The sequence below is a fragment of the Nerophis ophidion genome, linkage group LG03 (genome assembly GCF_033978795.1).
Source record: "Nerophis ophidion isolate RoL-2023_Sa linkage group LG03, RoL_Noph_v1.0, whole genome shotgun sequence".
In the NCBI taxonomy this organism is placed as follows: Eukaryota; Metazoa; Chordata; class Actinopteri; order Syngnathiformes; family Syngnathidae; genus Nerophis; species Nerophis ophidion.
The window spans coordinates 8364345-8378343 of NC_084613.1; the positions used below are offsets into that span (position 1 = coordinate 8364345).

Consider the following 13999-nt stretch of genomic DNA (forward strand, 5'->3'; position numbering starts at 1 on the left):
CATACTAAGGTGGGGGCCGCAACTGAGATTCCTGATCTAGGATATAACATCAAATTAGATTTATAAAAGTTCAAAAACCGCCAGAGTAACTTTCTTTTTGTGTGTGTAATCCATCCATTTCCTACCGCGGATTCCCTTTGGAGTCACGGGGGGCGCTGGTGCCTATCTCAGCTACAATCGGGCGGAAGGCGGTGTACATCCTGGACAAGTCGCTACCTCATCGCATCAATGTTATTATTGACAAATACTGTACTCGTAGAATGTTACTATTAGTAAAAATTAACAACTTTTAGCATACGAAAAGCAGTCAAAGTATAGAATGTTGCTATTAGTAAAAATTAACAACAACTTTTAGCATACGAAAAGCAGTTAAAGTTAAGTTTAATTATATTTATTTTAAAAAGTGACATTTTTCGTAGATTAGTGAGCAGGTGCTAGCTTAAAACTCATTAGCATCCGGGCCAAAAAAAAAGGAAGTTGCTGATGTTTTCCTTCGACGGTAAAAGGACACAAACAATTAAGTTGAAAAAAAAGTTGACCGGATTAGACTCACCCCCCAAAAAAACTACGCTTTTTTTCGGGAAAAAAAAAAAATAAAGGTTAGAAATGTTTTCTTTAACTTACCGCTTACGGCTCGAGCTGCGCAGCGCGTGCAGGCGACGTCACACCGGAAGAGTGTGTTGCCTGGTTGCCATAGCAACTTCGCTCCGGCAAGATGGCGACTGTGCCAGAAGACGTTGGGGAGGTGTAAAAAAATAAAAATACATTTTAAAAAAAATAATAAAAAATGTGTGGTGTGTTTTTTTTGTGCTCGCAACTACACAAAACCACAAGAATGTTCGCATTCTGGTTATTGTTTATTTATTTTATTGTTTCATTTTACCTGTTTGTTTATTTGATGTGGGGATGAAACTAAAATTAGAACAGGCCTGTTTTTATTAACATTATGTGTTTTTATTTTTTATTGAACGCATTGCATTGCAGGGATTATAACATTTTTAATTATTACTTTTATTGGAAGGAGACAAGTGAGTAAAATATTCAGTTTTACTGCATAGTTTAGCATTTGAGTATTAAACAGATTTAATGAGTGATTAATTTGTTTTGTTTATTTAAATAATTAATAAAATTAAATAGATTTTTTTAATTATTACTTATATTACTTTAAGAAGTAAAACAAGTGGAAGTCGTCTTAATGCATGCATTATTTTTAGCAGCAATTGTTATTATAATCCTTTTTAAGGTTTGATTGCATTTATTCATTCAAATTGAACTTTAGCTTGATGTGGGAATTATTTCAAACAATAAAATATTTAGCTTAACGTTAAGTTATTTTATTATTCACTAGTTTTCTTTTTTATTGAATGATGTATTTGTGTTTATTTGCTTTAATTTAGTAATTGGCTTTTTCAAAATTATGATACATTTTGTGATTTTATCATTATTTGAATTATCATTTTGTCATCATTATTATGATTAATAGAATCATTTTCCACAATTTTGATAATAAGCAGTCATTTATTTAAATGCTGTATATGTAAAAAAAATTTTTTTTAAATATATAATACATATTTTGGCGAAGATATAATACAGATATGCATACATACATATATGTATGTACATATACACATTTGTATTAACATATGTATATTACTATATATATATATGTGTATATATATATGTATATTTTTATGTATATATATATATATATACATATATATATATATATATATATATATATATATATATATATATATATATATATATATATATATATATATATATATTAGGGGTGTGGGAAAAAATTGATCCGAATTTGAATGGCGATTCTCACGTTGTGCGATTCAGAATCGAATCTCATTTTTTTTTAAATCGACTTATTTTTTTAATCTTTTTTTTTTCAATCCAACAAACCACTACACAGCAATACCATAACAATGCAATCCAATTCCAAAACCAAACCTGACCCAGCAACACTCAGAACTGCAATAAACAGAGCAATTGAGAGGAGACACAAACACGACACAGAAAAAAACAAAAGTAGTGAAACAAAAATGAATATTATCAACAACAGTATCAATATTAGTTATAATTTCAGCATAGCTGCGATTAAAAATCCCTCACTGACATTATCATTAGACATTTATAAAAATAATAAAAAAGAACAATAGTGTCACAGTGGCTTACACTTGCATCACATCTCATAAGCTTGACAACACACTGTGTCCAATGTTTTCACAAAGATAAAATAAGTCATATTTTTGGTTCGTTTAATAGTTAAAACACATTTACATTATTGCAATCAGTTGATAAAACATTGTCCTTAATAATTATAAAAGCTATTTTTTTTACAAAAATCACAAGACTACTTCATCTCTACAGAACTGTTTCATGAGGGGTTCCCTCAATCGTCAGAAAATCTCCTGACGATTGAGGGAACCCCTCATGAAACAGTTCTGTAGAGATGAAGTAGTCTTGTGATTTTTTCCCACAATTTTCTACATATGTATATTATATATAGCCACCAAAACTCACAAAAGTATATATATATATATATATTCATCCATTTTCTATCACTGGGGGTGCTGGTGCCTATCTCAGCTACAATATATATATATAAATATATATCCATCCATCCATTTTCTACCGCTTATTCCCTTTTGGGGATATATATATATATATATATATATATATATATATATAGTGCTCGATACCGTGGTAGAGCGCAATATGTAGGTGTGGGAAAAATCACAAGACTACTTCATCTCTACAGAACTGTTTCATGAGGGGTTCCCTCAATCATCAGGAGATTTTAATGGAAGCATTCACATAGAATGGTTTATATAGGGCACAGAGTGGGTGGGTACAGGCAGGCATAGGGGCGTGGTGATTGGCTCATGTGTTACCTAGGAGGTGTTTCCGTCTGTGGCGGCATGTTGAAATAATTTCACTGCGCTTGTTGAGGGATGATAGATCTGGATGATATATAATAAACGGTTTCTCTTTTAAGCATAGGTTGCATCTTTTATTACCACGTTTGTAAGGTGTGCTGGATGCAAGAATTTGCCATGGTATTGAATATTCAACATTATCGTCTTTGGGGTTCCAAATGTGCTTGCTGAGTTCTGTAGAATTCCGCAAAGTCTGGTTTCTAAAGGAGGCCTTGTGATTAGTCCATCTTGGTTTGAACGCTCCTTCGGTTAATCCTACGTACGTGTCGGATGTGTTAATGTCCTTGCGTGTTACCTTTGCTTGGTAAACGACTGATGTCTGTAAGCACCCGCCGTTGAGAGGGCAATCAGAAACCTGATTGCCTGTACCCACCCACTCTGTGCCCTATACAAACCATTGTATGTGAATGCTTCCATTAAAATCTCCTGATGATTGAGGGAACCCCTCATGAAACAGTTCTGTAGAGATGAAGTAGTCTTGTGATTTTTCCCACACCTACATCAAGCTCCATCCTATCTTGCTGATTGTATTGTACCATATGTCCCAGCAAGAAATCTGCATTCAAAGGACTCCGGCTTATTAGTGATTCCCAAAGCCCAAAAAAAGTCTGTGGGCTATAGAGCGTTTTCATTTCGGGCTCCAGTACTCTGGAATGCCCTCCTGGTAAAAGTTCGAGATGCCACCTCAGTAGAAGCATTTAAGTCTCACCTTAAAACTCATTTGTATACTCTAGCCTTTAAATAGACTCCCTTTTTCGACCAGTTGATCTGCCGTTTCTTTTCTTTTTCTCCTATGTCCCACTCTCCCTTGTGGAGGGGGTCCGGTCCGATCCGGTGGCCATATACTGCTCGCCTGTGTATCGGCTGGGGACATCTCTGCACTGCTGATCCGCCTCCGCTTGGGATGGTTTCCTGCTGGCTCCGCTGTGAACGGGACTCTCGCTGCTGTGTTGGATCCGCTTTGGACTGGACTCTTGCGACTGTGTCGGATCCATTATGGATTGAACTTTCACAGTATCATGTTGGACCCGCTTGACATCCATTGCTTTCCTCCTCTCCAAGGTTCTCATAGTCATCATTGTCACCGATGTCCCACTGGGTGAGAGTTTTCCTTGCCCTTATGTGGGCCTACCGAGGATGTCGTAGTGGTTTGTGCAGCCCTTTGAGACACTAGTGATTTAGGGCTATGTAAGTAAACATTGATTGATTGATTGATATATATGTATATGTGTGTGTGTGTGTGTGTGTTTGTGTTTAAACGAATATAATACAACTAAAATATGATTAAGTCTTCATAATAGTGGTATAAAAAATATAAATTATTATTATTATTAAAATTATTATTATTATTATTAGGGCTTCACGGTGGCAGAGGGGTTAGTGCGTCTGCCTCACAATACGAAGGTCCTGCAGTCCTGGGTTCAAATCCAGGCTCGGGATCTTTCTGTGTGGAGTTTGCATGTTCTCCCCGTGAATGCGTGGGTTCCCTCCGGGTACTCCGGCTTCCTCCCACTTCCAAAGACATGCACCTGGGGATAGGTTGATTGGCAACACAAAAAATTGGCCCTAGCGTGTGAATGTGAGTGTGAATGTTGTCTGTCTATCTGTGTTGGCCCTGTGATGAGGTGGCGACTTGTCCAGGGTGTACCCCGCCTTCTGCCCGATTGTAGCTGAGATAGGCGCCAGCGCCCCCCGCGACCCCGAAAGGGAATAAGCGGTAGAAAATGGATGGATGGATGGATGGATTATTATTATTAAAACCTGGATTTGCTGTTCTCTAGTGGCAAAGCTTGGAAACTGCAGGCTCTGTTATTTGTCACTACTGTCGCCATCTGCTGGACGTCTCCGTCATACGTCTTGTTCTCTCAGGCATATGTTAATATAAAAAAATAGCTAAAGACAATTAAAATACTTATTTGGAGCGAAAAAATGGTATAGTTTTTCTTAGTTAATCAGTTAATTAGTGTGTAAAAGTAACAATAAAGCGTGCTTTAAAGCAAAAACATGAGTAGAGTTTGAGTAAAACCCTCTGCAGATGAGTGGAAACACCAACAATGGAAGGAAATCCCCACAGGGACTGAGAGTCTGATAGCCCTACAGACCCACGCTTACATGACTTTTTAAACATTTTCATATTTTTTATTCGAGCCGGAAAATAAAGGAGCAGCATCCGCGTCATAGGAGTTAACGGCCGTGGGAGTCCTTTGTGGACGACAGAAAAGGGTATTGATCTGGAGGAAATGATGGCAAAAGTGGGGGAAACAATGTCCCAGGCAGATAAGCTGTGGACTTGCTAATTTTAAAGCCAGAGAGGGAAGGAAGTGTGACAGCAAAGTTTCCTACAACACACACACACACACACGAGAAGAAGTAGAAGAAGAAGCTTGTCTTGGGAATGAAGAAAATGGCACATAATGAGACGCATCCCCTTTTGGAAATACTGCAGTCTTTTAACACGGGTGAGTGCGCCTCTATTTCATCCTTCAACTGAAATCTTTCAAAATAACCCCCCCCCCCCCCCAAAAAAAAGTATTTCTGACTGTCCTACTTAAATAAGACCTGACAGCAGCCTTATGGTGAATTTCTCCACACAACCCACACAGCGGGAATGATGTAAGTGTTTATGTAAGAGGCCCACTAGAACACAAGCATGCTATGAAATACTACAACTGGACCGCTTGGTTCCAAGTGTGCTTTTTCTTTCTTCTAGCTCAGGGGTCCCCAAACTTTTTCACACGGGGGCCACATCAGGTTAAAAAAATTTTGATATATATATATATATATATATATATATATCAATCAATCAATCAATGTCTATTTATATAGCCCCAAATCACAAATGTCTCAAAGGACTGCACAAATCATTACGACTACGACATCCTCGGAAGAACCCACAAAAGAATTCACATCCAGTGGGACGCCAGTGACAATGCTGACTATGAAAAACCTTGGAGAGGACCTCAGATGTGGGCAACCCCCCCTCTTGGGGACCGAAAGCAATGGATGTCGAGCGGGTCTAACATGATACTGTGAAAGTTCAATCCATAGTGGCTCCAACACAGCCGCGAGAGTTCAGTTCAAAACGGATCCAAGACAGCAGCGAGAGTCCCGTCCACAGGAAACCATCCCAAGCGGAGGCGGATCAGTATCATAGAGATGTCCCCAACCGATACACAGGCGAGCGGTCCATCCTGGGTCCCGACGGGCGGTCCATCCTGGGTCTCGACTCTGGACAGCCAGTACTTCATCCATGGTCATCGGACCGGACACCCTCCACAAGGGTGGGGGGGACATAGGAGAAAAAAGAAAAGAAGCGGCAGATCAACTGGTCTAAAAAGGGAGTCTATTTAAAGGCTAGAGTATACAAATGAGTTTTAAGGTGAGACTTAAATGCTTCTACTGAGGTGGCATCTCGAACTGTTACCGGGAGGGCATTCCAGAGTACTGGAGCCCGAAATGAAAACGCTCTATAGCCCGCAGACTTTTTTTGGGCTTTGGGAATCACTAATAAGACGGAGTCCTTTGAACGCAGATTTCTTGCCGGGACATATGGTACAATACAATCGGCAAGATAGGATGGAGCTAGACCGTGTAGTATTTTATACGTAAGTAGTAAAACCTTAAAGTCACATCTTAAGTGCACAGGAAGCCTGTGCAGGCGTAATGTGATCAAACTTTCTTGTTCTTGTCAAAAGTCTAGCAGCCGCATTTTGTACCAACTGTAATCTTTTAATGCTAGACATGGGGAGACCCGAAAATAATACGTTACAGTAATCGAGACGAGGCGTAACAAACGCATGGATAATGATCTCGGCGTCTTTAGTGGACAGAATGGAGCGAATTTTAGCGATATTACGGAGATGAAAGAAGGCCGTTTTAGTAACGCTTTTAATGTGTGCCTCAAAGGAGAGAGTTGGGTCGAAGATAATACCCAGATTCTTTACCGTGTCGCCTTGTTTAATTGTTTGGTTGTCAAATGTTAGACTTGTATTATTAAATAGAGTTCGGTGTCTAGCAGGACCGATAATCAGCATTTCCGTTTTTTGGGCGTTGAGTTGCAAAAAGTTAGCGGACATCCATTGTTTAATTGACTGAAAAATAAAAATAAATGAATAAAATAAAATAAAACATCCTTCAGCACCTCCAAATCCGAGTCCATGGTTCTCTCCCGGAAAAGGGTGGAGTGCCATCTCCGGGTTGGGGAGGAGACCCTGCCCCAAGTGGAGGAGTTCAAGTACCTAGGAGTCTTGTTCACGAGTGGGGAAAGAGTGGATCGTGAGATCGACAGGCGGATCGGTGCGGCGTCTTCAGTAATGCGGACGTTGTATCGATCCGTTGTGGTGAAGAAGGAGCTGAGCCGGAAGGCAAAGCTCTCAATTTACCGGTCGATCTACGTTCCCATCCTCAGCTATGGTCATGAGCTTTGGGTCATGACCGAAAGGATAAGATCACGGGTACAAGCGGCCGGAATGAGTTTCCTCCGCCGTGTGGCGGGGCTCTCCCTTAGAGATAGGGTGAGAAGGTCTACCATCCGGGAGGAACTCAAAGTAAAGCCGCTGCTCCTCCACATGGAGAGGAGCCAGATGAGGTGGTTCGGGCATCTGGTCAGGATGCCACCCGAACGCCTCCAGAGGGAGGTGTTTAGGGCACGTCCAACCGGTAGGAGGCCACGGGGAAGACCCAGGACACGTTGGGAAGACTATGTCTCCCGGCTGGCCTGGGAACGCCTCGGGATCCCCCGGGAAGAGCTAGAAGAAGTTGCTGGGGAGAGGGAAGTCTGGGCTTCCCTGCTTAGGCTGCTGCCCCCGCGACCCGACCTCGGATAAGCGGAAGAAGATGGATGGATGGATGGATCCTTCATCCAGATTTTATCAACCAACAACATAACATTTATCCTAACTGGATGGCCTAACTCTCAAATCAATTTTGACCCAAAGTAGGACTTCACACACTTCAGTGAATATTTACAAAACTGAAAGGTAGTCTGATGAATAATGATAAAAAAAATAATCTCAAACTAATTTATAAAACAGAACAGTTATACAGTAGAACATTTTTTTCTTTTGTATTTTTGTTGTTGTTTTTGTTTTGGTTGGTTGGGAATTTAACCTTCCTATTGTGTTAGCTTTCTGTTACCATCTCTTATGTTAACGGGTCGGTTTTGACCCATGTCTTAAATCAGCTGTAAAATACACTAAAAACAATTATCTATCATCCAATTTGTTTCTCATCTCTTGGTTACCTTGTTAGGCTTCCTTATCCTTGAAAATATTGGTTCTGATATTTTTGGTTTGGGCCATTGGGCCTTTTTTTTGTCAGTATACCCCTCGATTTCAATTATTAAAAATGGTAAAACGAACCTCAAGAGAATCATATACATAAAAAAAAGGTTGTTGTGTTACCTAACTATTACTAAGGGGTATTAGAACACATCTCTTGAATAAATGTGTTTTGTTTATTTTTTCATTTTAAGAATTTTAACTATAGTAACATTTATGGTGTTACGGGTCAATTTTGACCCATATATATTTACTTCAAGAAAAAGGCTAAAAAGTATTTTTTTCAGCAACAGAAATCCAACATCAAACAAACAACCAATCAAGCGAATGAAACCAAGAGAAATAGATTACTAGTTCCAAAACTAATAAAAAAACAAAATCAGAGTGGCAAAAAGTGACACTTTTAGTGTCCGTCTTTTGTTTGTTTTTGTACAGGATAACAAGGTAAAATGAGAATCCACTAAAGCTCACATGATTGGGAGAGGAGCTGGCTGTCAGTGTGTTCAGTTTTGGCTCTTATCATTGCTTTAGCATCTTATTTTTATAACCGGGTCGAAACCGACCCTAACAACACCAAGGGCATAATTTCTACCAGAGCATTTTATAATTTAGTGAAAAAAATTAAAATGTTTTATTTTGTTGACAAAGAGGTTCCTGACCAAGTCAAAAAGCTTTGATGCAAAAAAATAAATGTATGTGGTGTTTTTATGCATTTAAAAACTAAAACGGGTCGGTGACGACCCTAACACAAGACGAAGGTTAACAGCTCAAAAACTCCTTTCTCTCCACTCCTCTTTCATTTCTCTGTAGATTGAAACATTAAAGGTTGACTATGTAGACTTACAAGAAAAACAACAGAAAAAGAATTCCAGCAGTCGATTGCCAGACCGTTGCTAAGTAAAACAAGCCGTTGCTAGGGACTCCGCTCTGAACAGAGGACAGCAGAGGAGGACTGCTAATATACCAATTTTACCCTCATTAACAGCATCATGAAGGACTTGTAACTTGTTACAGGGACAGTGGAGGCTCTCTGCCTTCCAAACCACTGCTGCTCAGAGCCTCCGCTGTCACTGCTCTCGTCAAGTTAAAAAAAAAAATAAAAAAATAAAAAAATAAAAAAAAAGGAACTCCGTAGCACCGAAAGTCCGCGACGATAAACGTGTTTGTGACAGATAAGACTACACATATACACCCATTCTAACAAGTATATGATAAATGTAGACAACTTTTCCTTTTCTTTGACTTTCATACTGCAACAGTGATTGGATGTTTACTGAGGGCTGAGGGGTGTGTGTCTGCTGCGCAGCCTGTGGAATGTTGAATACACGCACAGCGGAGGGAGGGATGAGAGGGAAGCCGACACTACTATATCGTGTGTCCCTTTTTCGGCGGATTTTTCCGCTAGTGCAGATCATTTTGTCAACTTGTAATGTAGTAATTTTGTGAGTTTATTAAAATTAGCTTTCTCAAATTTTGATTTGAGGGGGCAAGACATTTATTTAAGGGGGCTCTGCCCCCTCTTGCATTGCGTAGAGCCGGCCATGGTTACGACCACGACATCCTCGGAAGAACCCACAAAAGGGCAAGGAAAACTCACACCCAGTGGGCAGGGAGAATTCACATCCAGTGGGACGCCAGTGACAATGCTGACTATGAGAAACCTTGGAGAGGACCTCAGACCCCCCCCACCCCCTCTAGGGGACCGAAAGCAATGGATGTCGAGCGGGTCTAACATGATACTGTGAAAGTTCAATCCATAGTGGCTCCAACACAGCCGCGAGAGTTCAGTTCAAAGCGGATCCAAGACAGCAGCGATAGTCCCGTCCACAGGAAACCATCCCAAGCGGAGGCGGATCAGCAGCGTAGAGAGGTCCCCAACCGATACACAGGCGAGCGGTCCATCCTGGGTCCCGACGAGCGGTCCATCCTGGGTCTCGACTCTGGACAGCCAGTACTTCATCCATGGTCATCGGACCGGACCCCCTCCACAAGGGAGGGGGGGGACATAGGAGAAAAAAGAAAAGAAGCGGCAGATCAACTGGTCTAAAAAGGGGGTCTATTTAAAGGCTAGAGTATACAAATGAGTTTTAAGGTGAGAGTTAAATGCTTCTACTGAGGTAGCATCTCGAACTGTTACCGGGAGGGCATTCCAGAGTACTGGAGCCCGAACGGAAAACGCTCTATAGCCCGCAGACTTATTTTGGGCTCTAGGAATCACTAATAAGCCGGAGTCTTTTGAACGCAGATTTCTTGCCGGGACATATGGTACAATACAATCGGCAAGATAGGCTGGAGCTAGACCGTGTAGTATTTTATACGTAAGTAGTAAAACCTTAAAGTCACATCTTAAGTGCACAGGAAGCCAGTGCAGGTGAGCCAGTACAGCCGTAATGTGATCAAACTTTCTTGTTCTTGTCAAAAGTCTAGCAGCCGCATTTTGTACCAACTGTAATCTTTTAATGCTAGACATGGGGAGACCCAAAAATAATACGTTACAGTAATCGAGACGAGGCGTAACAAACGCATGGATAATGATCTCGGCGTCTTTAGTGGACAAAATGGAGCGAATTTTAGCGATATTACGGAGATGAAAGAAGGCCGTTTTGGTAACGCTTTTCTATATATATATATATATATATATATATATATATATATATATATATATATATATATATATATATATATACATTATTGAATGAAAAAAATCATCCAAAAGATGATGTTGATGAAGCAATTCGAGCGTATCACTGCGAGTCTGCACCATACTAAAGTAAAATGAGTCTAACGCCAGCCAAGGGTGTCAAAATCTAATCGGCCTACATTTTTCCATGAAATATATGAAAAAGCTGCAGATGGTTTTTTTGACGGAAAAGCCGCTGGAGGAAATGCCGTAGAAGTTCACTTTCCAAGGTAAATGGTGTACATTATTATTAAAATACTTCATAAAACTACTGTAGTTGTTAGTACTACATTCTATTTTGTTTTTATACAACATTTATTTCCTCAAAGTTACTTTTTCTTTTTAACTGTCCTGTTTGGGGACGGCGTGGCGCACGGCGGTGTACAACCCGAGGGTCCCTGGTTCAATCCCCACCCAGTACCAAGTATTTAGGCATTTCAACATCTACGGTCCATAATATCATCAAAAGGTTCGGAGAATCTGGAGAAATCACTCCACGTAAGCGGCATGGCCGGAAACCAACATTGAATGACTGTGACCTTCCATCCCTCAGACGGCACTGTATCAAAAACCGACATCAATCTCTAGAGGATATCACCACATGGGCTCAGGAACACTTCAGAAAACCACTGTCACTAAATACAGTTTGTCACCACATCTGTAAGTGCAAGTTAAAGCTCTGCTATGCAAAGCGAAAGCCATTTATCAACAACATCCAGAAACGCCGCCGGCTTCTTCTAAGATGGACTGATGCAAAGTGGAAGATTTACCAGCGTGAACGTCAAATATCCTGTCGTTGCAGTCTATTCAATTGAATATAAGTTGAAAGCATTTAAGTCTCACCTTAAAACTCATCTGTATACTCTAGCCTTTAAATAGACCTCCTTTTTAGACCAGTTGATCTGCCGCTTCTTTTCTTTCTCCTATGTCCGGTCCGATGACCATGGATGAAGTACTGGCTGTCCAGAGTCGAGACCCAGGATGGACCGCTCGTCGGGACCCAGGATGGACCGCTCGCTTGTATCGGTTGGGGACATCTCTACGCTGCTGATCCGCCTCCGCTTGAGATGGTTTCCTGTGGACGGGACTCTCGCTGCTGTCTTGGATCCGCTTGAACTGAACTCTCGCGGCTGTGTTGGAGCCACTATGGATTGAACTTTCACAGTATCATGTTAGACCCGCTCGACATCCATTGCTTTCGGTCCCCTAGAGGGGGGGGTTGCCCACATCTGAGGTCCTCTCCAAGGTTTCTCATAGTCAGCATTGTCACTGGCGTCCCACTGGATGTGAATTCTCCCTGCCCACTGGGTGTGAGTTTTCCTTGCCCTTTTGTGGGTTCTTCCGAGGATGTCGTAGTCGTAATGGTTTGTGCAGTCCTTTGAGACATTTGTGATTTGGGGCTATATAAATAAACATTGATTGATTGATTGATTGAAAGGGATTTGCAAATCATTGTATTCCCGAACGCCTCTCTAGGGAGGTATTTCGGGCACGTCTGACTGGTAGGAGGCCACGGGGAAGACCCAGGACATGCTGGGAAGACTATGTCTCCCGGCTGGCCTGGGAACGCCTCGGGATCCCCCGGGAAGAGCTGGACGCAGTGGTTAGGGGGAGGGAAGTCTGGGCTTCCCTGCTTAGGCTGCTGCCCCCGCGACCCGACTTCGGCTAAGCGGAAGAAGTGACACTTTCACTGGTTGATGTGGAAAATGTCTTGTGTGCAGGGGACATGATTCTGGCCTTCGGTCTGTCCATCCTGGTCGGCCTCCTGCTGGGCGCTCTGGTCTACGTGATGCTGACCTGGGCGTCCCGGCGCCGAGCCACCGCCCGCATCACCCGCCGCACCCGGAAGAAGAAATCCTTACGATCCCAGATCCCGACTGAGGGCCAGCTGGGACTCTACCGCAGCACCTTCCTCAGCGTCTACCGCCAGCCTTCCCTGGAGCCGGTGGGGCCCCTGGGGACCAAGCCGGGGCCGGAGACCTCCACCTTCCGGCCGGTGCCCAGGAAGGGAGGCGCGGAGGCGGAGCTGGGCGACGACACCCGGGTCCAGATCCCGGAGGACACGTTGGCATCCGACTCGGAATCGCTGGTACCCAACAAGCGTCATTCCTTCTGGTTGGGGGGCAACGGACTGAAGGGCTTCCTGCCTTCGCAGACTCCGCCCCCGGCCTACAACAGCATCCTCCATGCTTTCCAGGAGTCCCGCACTTAGAACTCTCCCATGGACCTCATCTGAATGGAAGTCTGGAGCCAGGGAGCCATGGTTCAGTTTTTCCCCTCTATTTTCATGTTAGGATGCTTTGGAATTTCACAATAAAGAAATGTCCAGAGAAAGTCTTTTAAGGGTTTCTTTGAACATGTATCGCACATGATATCACACACAAGTAAACTTGTATCGGACATGATATCACACACATGTTAAAAGGCTGAAGGACTGCTTGTATGACACATGATATCACACACAAGTAAACATGTTGCAGGACTGCTTGTATCGGACCTGATATCAAACACAAGTAAACTTGTATCGGACATGATATCACACACAAGTAAACTTGTATCGGACATGATATCACACACATGTTAAAAGGTTGAAGGACTGCTTGTATGACACATGATATCACACACAAGTAAACATGTTGCAGGACTGCTTGTATCGGACCTGATATCAAACACAAGTAAACTTGTATCGCACATGATATCACACACAAGTAAACTTGTATCGGACATGATATCACACACATGTTAAAAGGCTGAAGGACTGCTTGTATGACACATGATATCACACACAAGTAAACATGTTGCAGGACTGCTTGTATCGGACCTGATATCAAACACAAGTAAACTTGTATCGGACATGATATCACACACAAGTAAACTTGTATCGGACATGATATCACACACATGTTAAAAGGTTGAAGGACTGCTTGTATGACACATGATATCACACACAAGTAAACATGTTGCAGGACTGCTTGTATCGGACCTGATATCAAACACAAGTAAACTTGTATCGCACATGATATCACACACAAGTAAACTTGTATCGGACATGATATCACACACATGTTAAAAGGTTGAAGGACTGCTTG

General features: G+C 41.9%; 1 protein-coding gene across 1 annotated transcript; it reads left to right on the forward strand.

The window, feature by feature from the left end:
• The first annotated feature begins 5087 nt into the window (after positions 1 to 5087).
• myct1b (myc target 1b) lies at positions 5088 to 13248 on the forward strand. The gene is made up of 2 exons (XM_061893679.1): positions 5088 to 5410; positions 12632 to 13248. The coding sequence occupies exons 1-2, from the start codon at positions 5347 to 5349 to the stop codon at positions 13120 to 13122; spliced, it is 555 nt and encodes a 184-aa protein (XP_061749663.1). The 5' UTR covers positions 5088 to 5346; the 3' UTR covers positions 13123 to 13248.
• Positions 13249 to 13999: the final 751 nt, after the last annotated feature.